The 19,208-nt window shown below is 45.4% G+C and overlaps 1 protein-coding gene across 12 annotated transcripts in view; it reads right to left on the bottom strand.

Annotated features, from left to right (window-relative positions):
• R3HDM2 (R3H domain containing 2) overlaps positions 1 to 19,208 on the bottom strand; it is a 126,894-nt gene that overhangs the window by 5,545 nt on the left and 102,141 nt on the right. For 10 of the 12 annotated variants that reach the window (XM_006757336.2, XM_006757337.2, XM_006757340.2 and 7 more), the window contains 8 exons: positions 17,127 to 17,359; positions 14,988 to 15,157; positions 9,673 to 9,774; positions 7,865 to 8,107; positions 7,429 to 7,555; positions 7,026 to 7,186; positions 6,423 to 6,577; positions 4,924 to 5,024 (listed from right to left, as the gene is read on the bottom strand). In XM_006757336.2, the coding sequence (XP_006757399.1) occupies positions 4,924 to 5,024; positions 6,423 to 6,577; positions 7,026 to 7,186; positions 7,429 to 7,555; positions 7,865 to 8,107; positions 9,673 to 9,774; positions 14,988 to 15,157; positions 17,127 to 17,359 (1,292 nt within the window). The remainder of the gene's footprint in view (positions 1 to 4,923; positions 5,025 to 6,422; positions 6,578 to 7,025; positions 7,187 to 7,428; positions 7,556 to 7,864; positions 8,108 to 9,672; positions 9,775 to 14,987; positions 15,158 to 17,126; positions 17,360 to 19,208) is intronic. The other 2 variants (XM_006757344.2, XM_006757347.2) reach the window with 1 other exon arrangement.

Here is a 19,208-nt window from a genome sequence, read left to right as displayed (position 1 = left end):
GCGGGAGGGTCAGATCCTCTCTGAAGGGGTTTCACTGACAGGTTCAGGTGACTGACTGGATATGATCTTGAGGTTTTAGCACAGGCAACCATGGATAGCCTAACCTTCTCACAGGCTGAGGGGAAGAAGGGCTTAATGAGGGGGGACATTAAGCCCTGAATCTTCATGGTGAAAAGCAGGGTAAGGGGTCAAGGAGCAATCTGGCAGACAGTCCTGCTGGGAGGGACGGCAAAGAGCTCCACTTCCCCAGGGGGACTGTCCAGGGTGCGGTTTGCTCTTGACTTCATGGGATGTACTTCTGTAGAAGACAGGCTAAGGCCATGTGTGCGTGGTGGTAGAGAAATGGGACTGGGGCTTGCTCGCTCAAAAACCTGCTGCAATGCTGCAGTTGTCATGGCTCGGTGCTCTGGGGCTGCCACTGCCATCGCCATCACATTGCTTCCTGTGATGGGAAATGTTGCAGCCTCTGCCCTGGGCACCAGTCCTGCTGGGAAGTAAGTGTGATTGCTTTTCTCAGGTAGCACCAGTCAAAGGAAAGGAAAAGAAACAGCAGGAGGCCTGAGAGCAGTTCAGGAGACGCAGCATCTGTTGTATCCTATTCCCCAGTCAATTTGTGCCCCCTGCCCAGGGTTCATCTAATCAAAGAGCACAAATACTGAGAGGGACAGGCTGGCACCTCCCATCTCTTGCCAAGTGGGACAGGGTCATCAGCACGGCTTGTAGAACCACAGGAAAATTGCACAGCTGTGGAATGTCAGACATTTAAGAACTCCTCCCACCCTGGCCGGTTTGGCTCAGTGGAGCGTCGGCCTGCGGACTGAAGGGTCCCAGGTTTGATTCCGGTCAGGGGCATGTACCTTGGTTGCGGGCACATCCCCAGTGGGAGGTGTGTAGGAGGCAGCTGATCGACGTTTCTCTCTCATCGATGTTTCTAGCTCTCTATCCCTCTCCCTTTCTCTCTGTAAAAAATCAGTAAAATATATTTTAAAAAATTAAAAAGAAAAGAACTCCTCCCTTACTCTAGTTGCTTTGGGCATTTTATTTCCCTGTCCTAAGAGCCCCACCTGCTCCAACATCTTCTACCAACAAAATTGCAATTGACCTTATTCAAACATCTCATTGCTACCTGAGGGGGCCAAGGTAAAAATAATCAAATCTACGGCTTTTCTGGAAGGCAGTTCATAATCTGAGCCTAATGCCCTGGGTCAGGAAAGAATAGAGGATGTGTGAGTGTGTAGGATGTGAGCATACACAAGGTGGTGAAAGCTCTTTCTAATTGCAACATGTAGCCATAGGAGCTATTAGGTGGTTCAATGGGAGTGGAAAAGAGAACAAAGTCCTGGTATTATTTTCTCTGATTCCCAACAAAAACGCAGCTAGGGGGATCAGTCACAGCTTCAGCCCTCCCCACAGCGAGCCTTTCCCCTCCTTCCCCGCTGGCCTGCAGCATTGTTCCTTCACTCAGCCGAGGACACAGAGCACTACTTGGCTGATGAGCTGATTTTTATGCTTCTTTTTCTCAAGCCCAAAGCAAGTGGCATCCGTTAGCAGCTGAACTGTCGCTACTTTCTTAATGGACATGGCGATAACCCCCCTCTCCCCGGCCCCCGCCAAAAAAAAAACCCACCTCCCGGCCCAGTGACAGCATTTCTATATAATCAGATTGGAGGAAGAAGCCAGTGTTGGAGTGGGAAGGGGGAGAAGGGCGTTGAATAAGGAAATCAATTTCAGCTTGAAAGCTCTGAAAGGAGAGGGGACGTGTGAATGGCTCTTTAAGTGGCATCATTAAACCTGGGCAGAAAGGTCGATTGGGCAGAGCAAACCACATAAATACAAACAGATGACATTTATGTCTGGCAGAATTGGTTTTTGGTTAGTTGTTTTTTTTGAAATCACTGAGGTAGAAGACTGATAAGGCTTCTTTCTTACCACCAGGAATCAAATCTATGGACAGGAATGGTGAGAGGAATAAAATCCACAGCATCTTTCCAAAATTACAGAATAGAATACAATAGTATCTGGTCTTTTTTCCCTTTTTGTTGGGGAGAGGGATTTCTTCAGGGAGTGAGAGAGAACACAGTCTCAGCCTTGGTAAACCCTCAGCCACAAAACGAGCCAGTGAGTATGTGGGAGGCTATGTCTGTATGTGCCTCGCCTGGCCACGCTGCTGTGTCACTGAGTGGGAGTCTGGGTACGGGCCTCACTGCCATTTTATGTGTGTGCATCTTCCCCAGACCAGCATCTCTGCAGAAACCTTAAGAGACTTGCAAGCCATCATTTTGGTGGAAAGAAAGTTGATTCCTGGGGTTATAGTTATGTCTAAGATCATAGTGTAGGAATTAAGATCCAGGCCTGGGGGTAAATTGGGCAACTACAAAAATGTATTAATAAACCAGAACAGTTGTTCCAGGAACAGTCAACCCTAATCCCTGCCTTTATTTTTGGAAAAGTGACCATGTTGCTTCATGGGAGAAGGGCGGGTAACTGTCCTCTGAAGGTGACATAGAGCCCTTGTGGGCTATGCAGGTCTTCTATCTTCCTAGTAAAGGGTAAAATGGAAAGGAAGACAGAAGAGGTACTTTTACTCCACTTCCTCTTAGATTTTTATGAGCAGGAATTGAAGACTTTTAAATCAGTGGTATTGTGAATATGGTCTCTTAGATGTGGGTGGAACAGAGGGTCCTATCATCTAGGAAAATCCGGAAGCCTAGGATCAAGCAGGGAAGAAAAGAATTATCACAGAAAATTCTGAAGAAGCAAGGGAACTAGATGATAAAGTGGGTTTCCCTCCATTTCTATTGATTAGGGAAGAGCCTGATCACCTCCTTCCAATCCCAGCCCAGATCTCTAAGTGCTGCCAACTTTCAGAATAGCTGTTTCAGTTTATTTAGCCCAGCATTAGGTCCAGAGGAGGTAATGAAAAATTCTTTCACCTGGTTTGTTTCATATTCAAAGACCTTATATTTGAAGATGAACAGATATATAATCATAGAGACCCAATAGATATACTGATATACCAGCAAGGATAATATATCCATATGCACACATTTACTTTTAACAAATAAGAGAGAAAATGCCCTGTGGTATCAAGCACCACCAAAGGCTACAGTGGTTCTTGGAGCTGGTTTCTACAGTTTCCATACCCTGATGGGAATGTCAAGGTCAAGTGCCCCTGGCGATACTAGGAGAAACAGCTAGAGAGACCAATCCTATATAATAAAAACCTAATATGCTAAGTGTCTGGCCATCCATTCACCCAAAGCATAATATGCTAATAATATGCTAAGGTCGCTCAACAGCTCACTATGATGTGCATTGACCACCAGGGGGCAGACGCTCAGACCGGTAGGTTAGCTTGCTGCTGGGGTTCAGCTCATCAGAACTGAGAGAGACGGGCCAGACACATCCTGGAGCCCTCCTGCAGTCCCTCCCCAGCTTGGCGAACCTCCCGCGTCCCTCCCCGGCCCCAATTGTGCACCCGTGGGGTCCCTTGGCCTGGCCTGCACCCTCTTGCAATCCAGGACACCTCGGGAGATGTTGGAGAACCAGTTTCAGCCCGATCCTGCTGACCAGGCCAAGGGACCCCACTGGTGCACGAATTTGTGCACCAGGCCTCTAGTAATATAATAAAAGGTAAGGGCTGTTGAATTTAAAATCTCTCAGCCTGTGAGAGATCCATGTTTGGTCTGGAAAAAGTCATTGCTCCTTGAAGGTAACAACTGATTCTGTCTATGAGCAAAATTAATTCTGGAATCCACTCTCCGGAACTTACCATGAGTATAAAATATGTTATGTGAAAAATAGTACATTTCTAAATGGAGAAATTGGCAAAAATACCTCCCTCTCCCCAGCAGAGGGCACTCCGATATTCCCACAATAGAAGTACATTAAGACCTCCTGCCTTCCAGAACCCCTTAAGTTTCTTTAACTGCAGTGTAAAACTATGTTAGGGTGGGATGAAAGGGAAAGAAACAAGGGCAGCTGCACTTAGTGTACTGGGGGAGTTCTTGGCAAAGGCAGACAGTGAAAGGGTGCATGACACAAGCCTGTTCACCTGGGAGAGTACAGAAGCCTGTTGAAAATGTGTTATTGAGAATGCAGCATAGGATGTAGAAATTCAAAAGACCAAAGTTCAAGTTCTAGGACTGTGACTTTAGGCAAGTCATTTATCCTTTCAGGCTTAAATTTCCCCTTCATGAAGTTGTAGTAAGAATTAAAATGATAAAATATATGTGATCACATACAAAAAACTGCTAAACAAATCTAAGATACGACTTAAAAGCATTTGATCAGCCTTGCTCACACTCCCACGAGGGGGGCAAAAAAGCTGTCATAGGAAGAATTCGTGTAGGAGACAGAGGTAAGCACTTCATGTCTCAAATGCATGTGGTAAATGTAATGGTGAATTCAGAAAAAGGAAAATAAAACAAAATACGAAGGACTTGTGGCTGCCCAGGGATGGGGCAGCTAACCTCACCTTTCTTTTTTTTTTTAATTTTTAAAAAATATATTTTATTGATTTTCCACAGAGAGGAAGGGAGAGAGATAGAGAGTCAGAAACATCAATGAGAGAGAAACATCGATCAGCCACCTCCTGCACATCCCCCACTGGGGATGTGCCCGCAACCCAGGTACATGCCCTTGACCGGAATCGAACTCGGGACCTTTCAGTCCGCAGGCCGACGCTCTATCCACTGAGCCAAACCGGTTTCGGCACTCACCTTTCTTGAGAGGTCAACTTCAGCACCCCTGGAAAACACCAGCCAGGATTCTGGCCTTTCTTCCTGATGGGGTCACACCATCCCTGAACTCTCTCTACCCTTCCCAGATCTAGAGCAGCATTTGCTCTTGCCAGTGCCCAAGACCACTCCCCCCGCCTGCCTCCCTCCGCCCTCCCAGCCCCGGCAATTTTTATCATCTTACCTGAGAACTGCTGTGGCATCTGTGGTGGGCTGCAGGGAGAGGGAGACTGAGGCATCTGGTACTGCTCAGAGCCAGGAGGCTGCAGAAATCCCACAGAAGGGCTGGGGAAATACAGAAGAGAGGAGTGGTAAAGAGGTAGAGGGAGGAACACAGCTCATGGCAAACAGCTGCTGCTGCCTGGGCCTTCCCTATGGGAAGCAGAGGCAGCTCCAAGCCATTTCCAAACCAATTTGCCATGCAATTTCTAAAATCACTAATCAGTTCAAAGTTAATTATATATATATTTGTACTTGATCATCTTTCAATTAGGAAGCTGCTAATCAGTGCTACAGATGGAATGTCAGTGACACATGCTCCTCCTAACAGTGTGGAAACACCAGATACATACATGTGCATACATGCACACAACACAAATACACGCACACTCTGATAAACATAATAGACACACAGACAAAGAGAGTGCCAGAGACAGGTATACAGTGCAAGAGAGAGATGGGTAAGAGAGAACTATGGAGATGTATGATTTAGGATATTTACACAATGGCAAACACAGATAGTCACCTGAAGACAAATAGGGAAAAACCCCCATGAAGCTCAAGACAACAGGAGACATACATATAAAAAGACATAAATAAACACATACACATTGAGAGAGACACACAGAGATACCTGCAAGGAGGCCCAGACTTGAGTTCTAGTTCCAGCTCTGCTTTTAACTAGTTGTATGACTTTGGGTAAGTTCCTTAATATCCCTAGCTAGAACTTCTTCATTAATTAAAAAAAGGGAGAGCCCAGCTGGTGTGCGTCATAGGTTGAGTGTTGACCTATGAACTGGAAGGTCAAGGTTAGATTTCCGGTCAGGGCACAGGCTGCGGACTTGATCCCCAGAATGGGGTGTGCAGGAGGCAGCCGATCGATGATTACCTCATCGTTGATATTTCTGTCTCTCTCTCCCTCTCCCTTCCTCTCTGAAATCAGTAAAACAGTATTTTTAAAAAAGGGAGAAAAATAAAACAAGGGACGTGGACTAGATATTTCTAAGGTACTTTCTACCTCTAAAATTATATCAGCTATGGTCTATCCTAAGATACATATAAATAGACCATGTGAGATTCATCCATGGATATAAACAGAGGTATACAGAAAATTTTATATATATATATATATATGTATATATAAATTTTCCTCCAAATTGCTTCTTTTAATGATGAGCACTCTCTATCCCATAGTTCTGAATCTCACTGATTAGGAAAATAAAAAATGGGAAATCATAAAGCCTTTCTCTGAAGCAGGAATTTTTTCTGCTAATGAGCTCTTATGGATATGTCAAATCAATGAGGACAAAAGGAGAATGAACTCACTCATATTCTACTAGCTTTAGGGCACTACTGGGATCTCTACCCCTGCCTTTCTTTTCTTAGGTCAGTGAAAACAAAAGCATGGTGCAACCATTGCCAATGGTCTATGGGAGATGTATCTGGATTTTCGGGGATCCTTACCTCGTACCGTTCTGCTGACCTGCAGGGATCATGCTGTAGTACACTGGCACCCCTCCCGCCGGGAGACCCCCTTGCACAGATTGGCTTGCAGGGACCAGCATGGGTTGCTGGAAAGGCGGCTGGACCACATTTTGCGAGTCATTACCCACTGGAACCTGAGCGGAGATGAGAAGAGAATGACCACTCGTACTCCCAACGAGTTCATCCAAGAACAGACTAAGGCACTCTAACTTCCTCTCTAGCTCTCAGGGACTCCTCCTATTCTCATCTGCCTAAAGGAAATGCTCACAGAGCTACCTCCATTTCCCTCTTCTTCAAATACCACTCTTGAGCACCTGATGTAGAGAAAGGAGCCTGCTTCCCTTTAGGGTCTACTTTTCTGGGCATATACTCATTTGCGTGGCTGTATAAAGACCAAACAATTTAAATAAAGACTCTTCTCAGATTCTCTGGGCTTTCTCTCAGAGGGAAAAAACCTAAAAATTTAAGGGCGAAGTGAACAGTATTTTCCGTTAGGGTTGTCAGACTGGATGGCATAGGAGGCTGTCCTCCTTTCCCTCATCCTGAGGACGGGTAATCGTTCCCAATGCAAAATGCACCCACTTGGTAAGAAGGCAGTGGAGTATACTGAACCACCAGGCCTTGCATCTGGCCCCCCATGCCACTCCTCTGGCTGCTGAGCAGGCCCTGGTTCTGTGGCTGCTGGACCCCTATCATGCCTTGGTAAGCCGCCTGCTGCTGGTTAGGCATCATGGGCTGTAAACCTGGGGATGGGCAAGGAAGAGAAGACATTAGCATGGTCTCAACAATGTTTAGGAGGTCACACTCTATCAGCAATTTCTCTTCACCTGTCTATTTTGCCTTTCCTTTTTCTGGAGATCCTGGGTACCTCTTCAGGAATCTAATCATTCCTGCCTTTTTTTAAAAAAACAGGGACGGTAATTCTCTTCCCCAGTCTCCGCCCTTCCCCTATTCACTGTCTTCTTACACTAGCAGTTCCCCTTACCAGGCTGTTGGGATGGCTGAGGCAACTGTTGACCACGTTGGGGGCTGTAGGCCACCGGGTGAGAGAGAGGTCGATATTGCTGGTTGGAGTTAGGATACTGTCCAGGGGGATAGTAAGAAACCTGGATCTATGGTGAGAGGAAAGAGATGTGTGAGAAGGTCCCCAAACTATTAATTGCATCAGGGTTGATGGCCAAAAATCTGTAAATGGAGATACTTTGGGTCTGCAATTGCAGCATTGGTATACAAATTTGAAAAACAACAGGAAGGACTTGTGTCACATAGAAAGAAACCTTCTAACTAGAAAGACAACTAGTGGGAAATGGAGGTGAGGAACAGGTATCCCCTCTGGTCTGTCTAAATCAGAGGAGGAGGGAAGGATTATAATACTGGACACGCGGAATTAGTGATTTAAGCTGGGAACCAGAGCCACTCACTTGCTGAGGAGGCTGCATATAGCCCTGGGGTGGCAGGACTTGCTGAGTAGGTGTTGCATGGCTAGAGGTGGAATAGTTGGAAGCGGGGAGGGGCTGTCCTGTGGAAGCCATGATGAAGCTAGTCTGCTGAGGGTGCTGGGAGATAAGTGGGGGCTGGAACAGAGCTGCGGATGGGTCAGCTGCTTCAGTAGAACCTTGGCGGTTAAGGCTCATCTGTCCAAAGGGGTTGCTGAGGTCATCTGCCTGTTGAAAAAGTAGCGGAGACTCAAGGACTGAGGTGGCATCAAGCCCCATGTTCTCGGCTTCAACACAGACACACAGACAGAAATAGCAACCCTACCTACAGCCTTCCTTACCCACTCCAAATGTGAGACACTCCTGCCTCTGCGCCCGGGAGGCCAGCCTCCTTACCACATATGAGGCAACAATGGCCACTCTGATTATGATTTTTATTAGAATTTGTCCTGGGGAGATGGGAGCAATGACACAACTTCTATATATAGAAAAACAGGACAAACTAGTGGGTTAAAAAAAAAAACTATAACCCTTTCCATTTCCTGTCTTCCTCCTGCCTCCAACCACACAAAGTGTCCTATGTTGCCAAAAATCCTGTTTTTATAATAAAGGACCCAGATAACACCTTGAATGGATTATGGGTGGCCCGGGTCATGTGGCTCCCCAGCTCTGCCTATGCAGCGGAGAGACTGATGGACTCCCACTCCTGCTGCTTATCTCCTTACTCCCTCTCAAGGTCATTTCCACCTTTGTTCTCTGATACTTGCCTAGAGTTCTCCTGCCCTTCAGAAACCACTTCTAATTCTCACCTCTGAAAGGAGGCCAGGGTGAGTAGCTGAGCTGGAGGGTGAGACTGACTGGCTAGTCTGTAATTGCCTTCTTTCTCAGCCCTCTTCTCTAAGCAGCAAGAGTGATGGTGTTCCATCTCTCACTTGTACGGTGATAGGTTAGTTTGTTAGCTTCCTCGTCCTTTCTGCTCCCTGGACAGTAATTGACACACACACAAACACATACACACGCAGAGGAGTTCTTTTGCAAAAAGAACCAAAAACCAAAATAACTAGTAGGAACAAAAGGTAATGCTTTCCTGTGATTTCAATCAATTTTCAGGGATCTGATCTTCAAGTTAGCTGTTTAACTACTTTAATGGGCAGAAACAGATGACAAGAGCACTGGATTGCTGGTTATTTTGAGGTCCATATTCTAGGACTTTTCAGAATGGAAATAAGAGGTGGGAGACAAGAAGGGATTCTAGTGAAAAAGCAGACAGGTGTGATTAACATGAAATAAAAAGAAGCCAGTCCCTATATCATTAAAGAAGTTATCAACTATGAGGCAAATCAGATCTTCAAAGGATTTGTAGTCAAGGTACAAACTAAACCGCAAGTGTTATGCATTAGAAAAGGCTACTTTTTATGTAAAATAACACGGTAACAGAAGGGAACATTTTAAGTTTTTACCAGTGGAACCAGAGAAGTCTGCAATTGTGTTTTTATTTTTAAAGGAAAAAATGAGGAGCCCAGGTTAGATCAACGTCTGGTTGCGTTTCCCTTCTTATAACTCACGGGAATTCAGTGTTCCTCTCTCTTACATTTAAGCATCGTTTGATGGCTAAATTACTGTGATGTGGTCACTAGAGTGGAGTATACTTCAGCCTATACTGGCCCCACAAGAAGAAACACCTTTAAACATGGCCCTCCAAAAAGCACAACTGCTTTGCAAGGTTGTCACAGACATACCCAGAGATATAGGCCACACAAGGACAAGACAAAAAGGGGTAATGAAATTTATACCATGTTGTACTGCTGGGGTGGAGAGACTGGCAGAAGGACTTGGGGACAGGAGCCTGGAGAGAACTGAACAGGCTGCGGAGAGGGCTGCAGAGCTGGGACAGGCTGTGGACCAGCAGAGAGGCATGTGGAAAAGGGAAGAGAAAAGGGAGGCACAGGGAAAGGCAGCAGGGCAGAGATGGGAAGGAAAAGGGAAGGAACAATGTTAATCATAAAAGAAATTTCACATGAATAGCATGGCTGCTGAGCAGTATGAATACCAAGCCCAGGATAGCAATCTCTCCTATCAGGACAGACTCGCTGCATACCCCATCCCATTAGCAACTCAGAACTTTGCAGCTGTTGTGACCAATTTTAGAACTCTCAGAGCTGGGGTCTGCTGTCTGATTCCAAACATAGCTTTTCCCAAAACATTTTTTTCTGAACATATGATTCCTGGGGAACATAATTATAAACCCTCCTCAAATGTCCATTTGAAAAGAGATCCCTTGGCCTGGCCAGCGTGACTCAGTACTTAAGTATTGACCTATGAACCAGGAGGTCATGGTTCGATTCTGGTCAGGACACATGCCTGGATTATGGGCTCGATCCCCAGTAGGGAGTGTGCAGAAGGCAGCGCATCCATGATTCTCTCTCATCATTAATGTTTCTATCTCTTTCTCCTTCTCCCTTCCTCTCTCTGAAATCAATAAAAAAAATTAAGAAAAGAAATAAAACAAAATGGATTCCTGTTTCTGTAGGAAGCGTCATCTAAGGTCTGGCTGAGCTCTCCGGGTCACACTCCTAATTTCACAGCACAGCTCTCCTGGGGGAAGTGCTCATTCACAAGGATCATCTCCCTCCAGAGGGCAGAGAAGGAGAAACAGTCAGTTCACGCCTGGTTCTGGCTACTTCCTCCTGCTCTAAGATTGTTCTGTGAAACTCCAGGCTGTGACGGCAGTATGAAAAATGTCCCCATAAGCAAACAGGGAGGGATTTAGGAATAAAATATAAATAGCCTTAGTTTTAACTTTTGTTCCTTCAGTCCCTTCATTAGCCTTAAGCAGGAGGATTTGGTGTATTCTAAACCAACTAATAAGAAGTTATTTTTTCTCTCTTCTTCCTTTCCAGCCATTTCAATCCCTCATCAGTGGCCATGGCCCCTGGTGGTGGTAGGAGGGGTGGGAGAAAGGGGAGAGGCTAGGAAGAGAGAGGGAAATAACTTTTACATTCATTGTCTCATTTATATATTTTATCTCATTACAGCTTCACAATAAGCTTATAAGGAGATATGATAACTTGTACCTGCAGTTAAGATAGTAAGGTTCAGAGAAAGTAAATCACACATCCAGGATCACACAGCTAATCTGCAGAGCTTGGATGGGAACCTAGTTCTACCTGACATATATCCTTCCGCTCCACTCTAGTAGTAGGGAGGGTGGGAAAGAAGCTGAACAGAATTACACAAACATCTTTTAGTTTGTATAATTCTCCTTCCTCCTTTCAAATTTAGAGTAACAAGAGGTGTGGGGGAACCAAGGTATCAATATCCTCTCCTGCCACTTACCTCTGGAGAGACCCTTTCATAGAGGGAACTAACTTTCAGAAGCAGAGTCCAGGAATTAGAAGACCCCACGATGGAGAACACTCCTGACATGTGGATTAAGTAAATGTAAGTCATCTTGGTTAGGAAAAAGTTACAGAGACTTCACTGTGTGACCTGGGGGAGATGCTGCCATAGCCTTGAAAATAAACTCTCAGCTCTCCCAGCATACTTATTTTCTGTAAGCCAGTGGCATTCCAAATATAACTGCTGGCCAAACTTCTCAGCATGAGCTATCTGTGCTGGTAGCTTTTAAACCCATTTTCTATTATCCTAATCCTCTTCTTTCTCTTAAAGGAAGGCCTAATGTGCTTTACCCGTGGTCGGCAAACCGTGGCTCGAGAGCCGCGGTTTGCCAAGCCACATAGAAATGCTCCTCTCTTAGGACTCTTCTGAGAAGGGCAGTGGTAAAGGTAGTCATCTCAGTGCTATTTAAAAAAATATATTTTTATTGATTTCAGAGAGGAAGGGAAGAGGGAGAGAGAGATAGAAACATCAATGATGGCAGAGAATCATTGATCAGTTGCCTCCTGCACGCCCCACACTGGGGATCCAGCCTGCAACCCACAGGCATGTGCCCTGACCGGAATCGAACCGTGACCTTCTGCTTTATAGGTCTATGCTCAACTACTGAGTCATGCTAGCTGGGCTTTGCTATTTTTAAGTTATACCACCACTACCTCAGCTACAGTTTTCTTCTTAGAGAGTCTCACACTCCGGAGTTAGGAAACTTCCTAAAAACCACGAGGAAGCCAAAGACTGGCCCTGAGGGATGTGACAGTCACCTACCGGCAAATTCTAGACTAAAGCATTGGTTCTTGGATGCCTGAATGGGCCCCTGGAGAGAGGTTTGGCGGGCTCCTTTTTAAGAGGCCCATTCCACTTTAAGTAAATTGGGCAGAAGGTAGCCTCTGGCCCTTTAATTCTCAGCCTCACTCCTTGATTTCACATGCACTACTGATATATGATATGGAGGCCTGCTCTGACAGCAGAGGCCTGCCAAGAAGGGACAGAGCACAGTTTAGCCAGCGGTGTCTCCAAGCCTGGGACAAATGTCTCTTGCTACAGAGCTAAAGGTAACTATATTTTCTCAGTCTCTTCCAAAGGAAACTCTTTAGAATAAGCACAGTGCTATTTGTGTATGGTCACTTCCTTCATCCCTGCTCTGTTATGTACCTTTTGAGAAACTGAATAATAAGTATTTTGGGGCTCAGCAACTTGAGTTTGGAGAGCCACCAGTACTGAGAGACAGGGACAAACAGAAAAGAAAGAAAAAGGCAGTAAGAAGAAGAAGAAAAGGATAAAGAGAGGAGAAAAAGTGGAGAGGAAGAAAAAAGGAACTACCTACGAGGGTGGAGGTGTATAAAAATATTAGCAGCTACCACAAATGCTTCAGGGACACCAAAACTTAACCAGGCTAAGAATTTTTGGTTTGGAGTTTGTAATCACAATTAATCTCAGGAATATATTTCTGAGGGAGCAGAGATCTCTATACCAAATAATGCTCCCCGGTTCCCAATCTACAGGCCTAACTTAGCATCATACTCCCTGCAGGTCAGTCAATACCAACAGCTGACCCACTGACCCTCATGATGCAGAGGCAAAGACATAATCCACTGAGTAAAATTTGGGATTCAGAGCCAGTCACTTGGAAATTATTTAAAACTAGAAGCCCGGTGCACAAAAATTGGTGCACTGGCGGGGGTGGGGGTCCCTCAGCCCAACCTGTGCCCTCTCACAGTCTGGGACCCCTCGGGAGATAACCACCTGCTGGCTTAGGCCCATTTCCCTGGTGGCAGATGGCACGCTCAATCCCACGGTGTCTGCCCCGTCTCCCCTGGTCGCAGATGGCAGGCCCGGATCCCACGCTGGGTCAGGTGGCCACTCAGATCGTGCTGCCGCCTGCCCTGCCCACCCTGCCCCGCACATGGCAGGCCCGGATCCCACGCTGGGGCAGCCGGTGGCTCAGGATCGCGCTGCCGCCCGCCCCGCCCGGCCAGGATCTCACGCTGGGGTGGCTAGCAGCTGGGGATCGTGTTGCCGCCAGCCCCAGGTGGAGTGGCGCTGCAGGATCTGCCTGCAGTATGCAAATTAGCCGTCATCTTTGTTGGCGGTTAATTTGCATATCGTGCTGATTAACCAATGGGAGGTGTAGCGAAGGTATGGTCAATTACCATGTTTGTCTATTATTAGATTTTTTTCAGTCCAAAATGGTTATTCTCTTCACCTTTCTATTTCTGTTCTATTCTTGCTGTTGTTTCTAGCTATGGATAGAAGGAGGAGGCAGATGGAAAACTAAGAGGGGGAAAAAAGGGAGCAAGACTATATTATATTGTTTGTTTTATAAAACAAACAAACAAAACCCCCCAAAAACTGGGCTCCTAGAAAAGTGAAACATACATACACAGAAGATAGCCAGAGAGAGGAGCACAGAATTTAAGAGGAGCACTTATAGGTCTGAGTTAAGACACAGAGCCCAGCCTGCGTGGCTCAGTGGTTGAGCATCGACTTATAAACCAGGAGGGTCATGGCTCAATTCCCAGTCAGGGAATATGCCTGGGTTGAGGGCTTGATCCCCAATGTGGGGCATGCAGGAGGCAGCTGATCAATGATTCTCTCTCATCACTGATATTTTTCTCTCTCTCCCTTCCTCTCTGAAATCAATTATATATATATGAGATTTAATGAGGTACATGGTGTTAGAAGAAAGTAAGTCAGGATTATAGAGAAACTGATTTAGGGACTAATATGAAGGACTAGAATGATCTGCATGTGGGTTACATTAAAACACAAAGCAGGGTTTCCTAGATCTTCACTGTTCTTATGAAGTTTCATTTCACAGTATTTGAATGGGGTAGTACTGGGCCATTCTGGGGTCTTTCCACTCTAGTTTCCTGGGGTATGAGTGCTTGGAATTTGTTTCTTGTACCTATGGAAGAGATATATTTTAGGTCAAGTGGGACTAACTAAACAGGGAGACAAGGGAGCCTGTAAAAAGAATTTTAATTGCAGCCTAACAGAGTTCAGACATGGGATTCCTGACACTTTTAAACCTAGAATACCGAGATTCCATTTAGAATAAGTTTTAACTTTTATGCTGATGGCTTGGATGGTCCCCATAGAAGTAAAACTTCACTCACACCCTAGTTGGTACCAATATCTACCCATCCAGCAACAGGAGGAGGAAGAGGAGCTCTTTTATGGCATGGAAAACAGAAAATATTGGGGGGGGGGGTTGTGCTTTATGATATAGGTATTGCAGGGGTCTTGAGTGTTATTTCCTTTCCCCCTAACACCAACACATAAATATATGTTTATGGGTCAATAGTCACATGAGTACATTCAGTCAGACTATGGTGGGAGCTATGGTCCTTTTAAACTTCATATATAAATATAGTGAGCAAAATGACCTTGTTAATTATACGGGATATACTGAGAGATGGGGTATAGCAGAAATGTGGAATGGGGTAAGAAATCCCACTGACAATTTTCAGGAGGAAGAGGAAGAAATTTGTAAAGCAAAAATCTCCCAGACTGACACTACGAAGAGGACTTTGGCCAAAACTTCATCCTTACTCTTCTCTTCCGAAAACTAACAAATGAGAAATGGGGGAGAGAGTGGCATGTCTCCAAAAACAGATCTTTGCTACCACCCACAGCACAAGAGACATGACTGTCCTTCCAGAGCTTGCTTGAATCTGAGCAAAGGGGGATCTGGCACTGAGCAGTGACTCACCTGTGAGATCATGTGATTATTCAAGGGTGGCTGTTGCTGAGACGTGGGTGGAAGAGCAGGAAGTTGCTGCTGCTGCTGCTGCTGTTGCTGGGCAGTACAAGGGAGAAGGCTCCGGACAGACTGGGATGAGGTGACCTGGTTGCACACTTCTGGGGCACCTAGAGCCATACCTAAGGCAAAGAGGAGACCCACCAAGAGCTGTAAGTGCAAGTCATGAACATACCACCCCGGGAGGGCCCAGCTGCAGGGCCCTACTCTTTCTTTGCTGTTTCTCCTCACTCTCCTGTCCATTTCCCCAACTGTCTTGGGAAGATACACATATTAGCACGGATGCATTTCAGCTGTCCTGATGATGGGAGTCCTCATCTTAACACGTTTCTGTTCCCTAGGGGCAGTAACCACCTTGACTGTCAATGTTTGGTTTTAGAATTGAACAAAATGTGAGGCTAAGTCACCTCCCGCAAAGTGCCTAGAATCTGTCCATCATGATTAGATATTTGAAAACATAAATGTTTATTTCCTGGGAAGGTACAGATTCCTAGTCCTTTAAGAGACTTGTTTTCTCTTTGATTTCTTCTCAACTTTCAGCATCTCACAAAAGTTGCTGAGAAGGCAGCCTTGCCTCTCCAAGCACATGCCTGTGTACACAAATACTCACAACCTTCATCTATTTTCCCCATTTCCAGGCTCTCCAAGTCATGCATGCATTCACACAAAATACTTTTAATGAATATCTACTATGTGTCAGGCATTGTATAATGAACTGAGTACACAAAAACAAAGAGAACACAGTCTTTGCCCTTAAGCAGCACAGGATCTCCTGACAAAAGATGAACACCCACACAATGATTATAATCTCATAAGGATAAGGATTGCATCACTGATACAAACATAATTGTACGAAAGCAAAGATGAGGAAGCAATAACTCCTGGGAGGGTTAAAGGGAAGAGTTTAAAGAGGAAGTGGCAGGAGAGATAGTTTTGAAGGATGAATAGAAGGTTTATAAGACTGAGAGGAGACAAAGCTAATGTCATATTCAAGAAATTGTTGGAGGGTCAGAGAAAGATAGATATCTTGAAATGAGATTGAGATGGCAAACTAGAGCCAGGAAGTTATGCTATAATAAGTAATTTAGATTTCACTATGCAGGGAATGGAAAAACATGAATGTTTTTAAGAGCGGAGTGATTTGATTAGATCTATGTTACAGATTGGTAAATTGCCTATAAAAAGGGCTGAGGATGGAAAACCAACTGGAGGGCTAGTGTCATAATTAAATAAGAGAAGATAAAGGCCTGTATAAAGGCAGAGGCAGTGGAACTAGAAAGGAGGTATCAGAGAAGGGCAGCAGAGACCCAAGAGTCAGAGGCAAAAATCTATACCACTACTGACATCTTCTGAGGATAAGACCTACAGAACTTCTGGGATGAGAATCAGGTGATTCTTCATAGGCAGGAGGATGGTGGAAGAGTTCCACTGGGCATAAAGAGCTAAATATTCCTCTGCTAAGAGTGCAACAGGAATAGATGGAGAAGGATTCACCGCAGATGAGAAGAGCTAAAGCGTGGCTACAGGGCTGGCAGGTGGAACTCATGCTCCTTTTCTCAGTGACAAGCTCCAGGGAAGCAGCCACAGAAGTACCTCTCTAAGTCCTAGCCTACTGGCTGCCACCAATGAATTATAAATAGCTAAATTCTCTGCTCTACAGACCCTCCTTATAATCTCAGAGGCCACAGAATGAAAGCAGCTACCTTCTCATCTCAGTATGTGACCTGAACCTGGGCTTATAGGGATGTCCCACCTCAGTCAGAAATCAGATCAAATAATCCAATCCAGTCAGTTTTTTTCAATTAGAAAAGGTCTGAAAGAAAATCAGAGAAAGTACTCAAAAGGACAATGAATTAATTCAAGAAATCAAAGTTCCCCTCCTCTGGCTGTGTTAGGTTTCCAGGACACAATATTGGGACAAGTGTTTTATTAAAAGTAAGTATCAGGGCTGGGGAGAGGTCAATGGGGAAAAAAGGAGACATATATATTTTAAACAATAAAGAATTTAAATTAAAAAAAAAGTATCAGTGTGATTTTTTGCAAACGACAAGCAAAAAATTATAGCATGACACAGGTGAGAAGCTGTAGTACCTGGCCTGGAGATCCTTCCTGCACTGCCAGCTTTACTGTTCCCAATGCTGTCACCCCGGGTGAGGATAGAGATTCCGCTGAAACTGCTGGCTTTGGTGACAGGGGGTCGCATGCTTCGAACAGAGCCATCAGAGTCCGTGCTGCTCCAAGGCCGTGGCTCCAGGGATTTGAGTTCGCTGTCTGTGCTGCTCTGGCGGCTGCTCGAGGTGCGGCTTAGCCCCTCACGGTTCCCCCTGTAGAGACCACAGTGGTCAGAGCACCCTCCACCTACCACTTCTGCAGAAGGGCTAGGAGAGAGTTCATTTCTATTCTTTCAATAACGAAGAGGGGGTGAGGTTGTGGAGAGGATGGACACTGACTTCTTGTTAGTTGGCTGGCCCACCAAGAGTTGATGAGAGCAGACAGAACAATGCCCAGTATATTAACAAAGAGCGTGGGGGCACATCTGGAAGACAGCGCACTGGCAACTCAATACAACAGACCAGAGGTGGGTGGGAACCACACACATGATGCTGAGATTGGCTGTGGTCTCTTCCCCCAGCTCCCCACTGCGGGACCCCAGACATGCAGGAAATAGTGGGGAGCAGAGGGGTACCATCTCTTTTTGGGAGTTCTTAAAACAAAAGGACTCCTAGAAGTTATCAGTGCTAGAAAGCAGGAGTAGCCAATGACATGGATAGATCCCACAGCAGGTCTTCCACATAATGTGTCTAAGGCAGCAGAGGTGTTTCTTTCTTTTTTTTGTTAATCCTCACCCAAGTATATTTTTTCCACTGATTTTGAGAGAGAGTGGAAGGGAAGGAAAAAGACAGAGAAACATTGATGTGAGAGAGACACATGGATTGGTTGCCTGCTGCATATGCCCAATGAGGGCCGGGGATTGAGCCTGCAACCAAGGTATATGCCCTTGGCCATTATTAAACCCAGGACCCTTCAGTTCGTGGGCTGATGCTTTGCCCACTGAGCCAAACTGGCTAGGGCATTTTAAAAAATATATTTTTTTAAAATTGATTTCAGAGAGGAAAGGAGAGGGAGAGGTAGAAACATCAATGATGAGAGAGAATCATTGATCACTGCCTCCTTCATGCCCCCCACTGGGGATCGAGCTTGAAATACGGGCATGTGCCCTGACCTGAAATCGAACCGTGACCTCCTGGTTCATAGGTGGATGTTCAACCACTGAGCCACGCCGGCTGGGCAGAGGTGTTTCTTATGACCACTGTTTCTGGAGTGGGAAGAGTATAGTGGACTAAAGGGGCACTCTGGAAAACTCAGTCTGATAGTCTGGAATTGACCTAACCTGTTTTGTGGAAGTTCTGTGTTAGCATCGGGGAACAATTGGTTCCAGGGTCTCTAAGGACTGAAGTCTTTGGCATGATCAAGCAAATATGCTCTTGGGACCCAGGACGGTAAACAGCAGAGGATGGACTGTGCCTAGTTGCCTCTATGTAAATAACCCTGCTGCCCTAGGCAAGGTGCAAAGCTATGGAGAAAAGGGATTCATCCTCTCTTATTTTGCTCTAGAAATATCAGGGTTATCCTGATGATATATGCTTGTGTCTATGAAGTGCTATACTCAAGATAGATAGGGTTGGATTGAAAGACCTAAGTGTTGTTGAGTTCTTACCACTTCTTAATCAATAAGCAACCAAGAACGAGGGGTTTTCCTTTCACATCTCCTATTCCCAACAACTGATAATTTAAGGAAATCAAATGACAACAATTACAAAGATTTTGGTATGTATACTGGGGAGCAATTGAGCAAAACTCATAGTAGCTTCAGCTCCATCCTTTTCACCATCATTCTACCTAAGGTAAATAGAAAACCCCCTCCCAATCCCCTTAGTTTCAAAGACACCAGGCTCACAGTTATTCTATTATAGAAAGGTATTTTTCTTTCTCCATTAATTTTTAGAGAGAATGGAAGGGAGGGGGAGAAGCAGAGAAACATTGATGTGAGAGAAACACATCGATTGGTTGCCTCCCACATGTGCCACGACCAGGGCTGGGGGTTGAGCTTGCAACCAAGATACATGCCCTAACGGGAATCTAACCGGAGACCCTTCAGTCTGAGGGCCAATA

Source organism: Myotis davidii, unplaced genomic scaffold, assembly GCF_000327345.1.
Source record: "Myotis davidii unplaced genomic scaffold, ASM32734v1 scaffold1134, whole genome shotgun sequence".
Taxonomy (NCBI): Eukaryota; Metazoa; Chordata; class Mammalia; order Chiroptera; family Vespertilionidae; genus Myotis; species Myotis davidii.
Note: the sequence above shows the minus strand (reverse complement) of the source record. Positions and strands in the feature narration are given on the sequence as shown.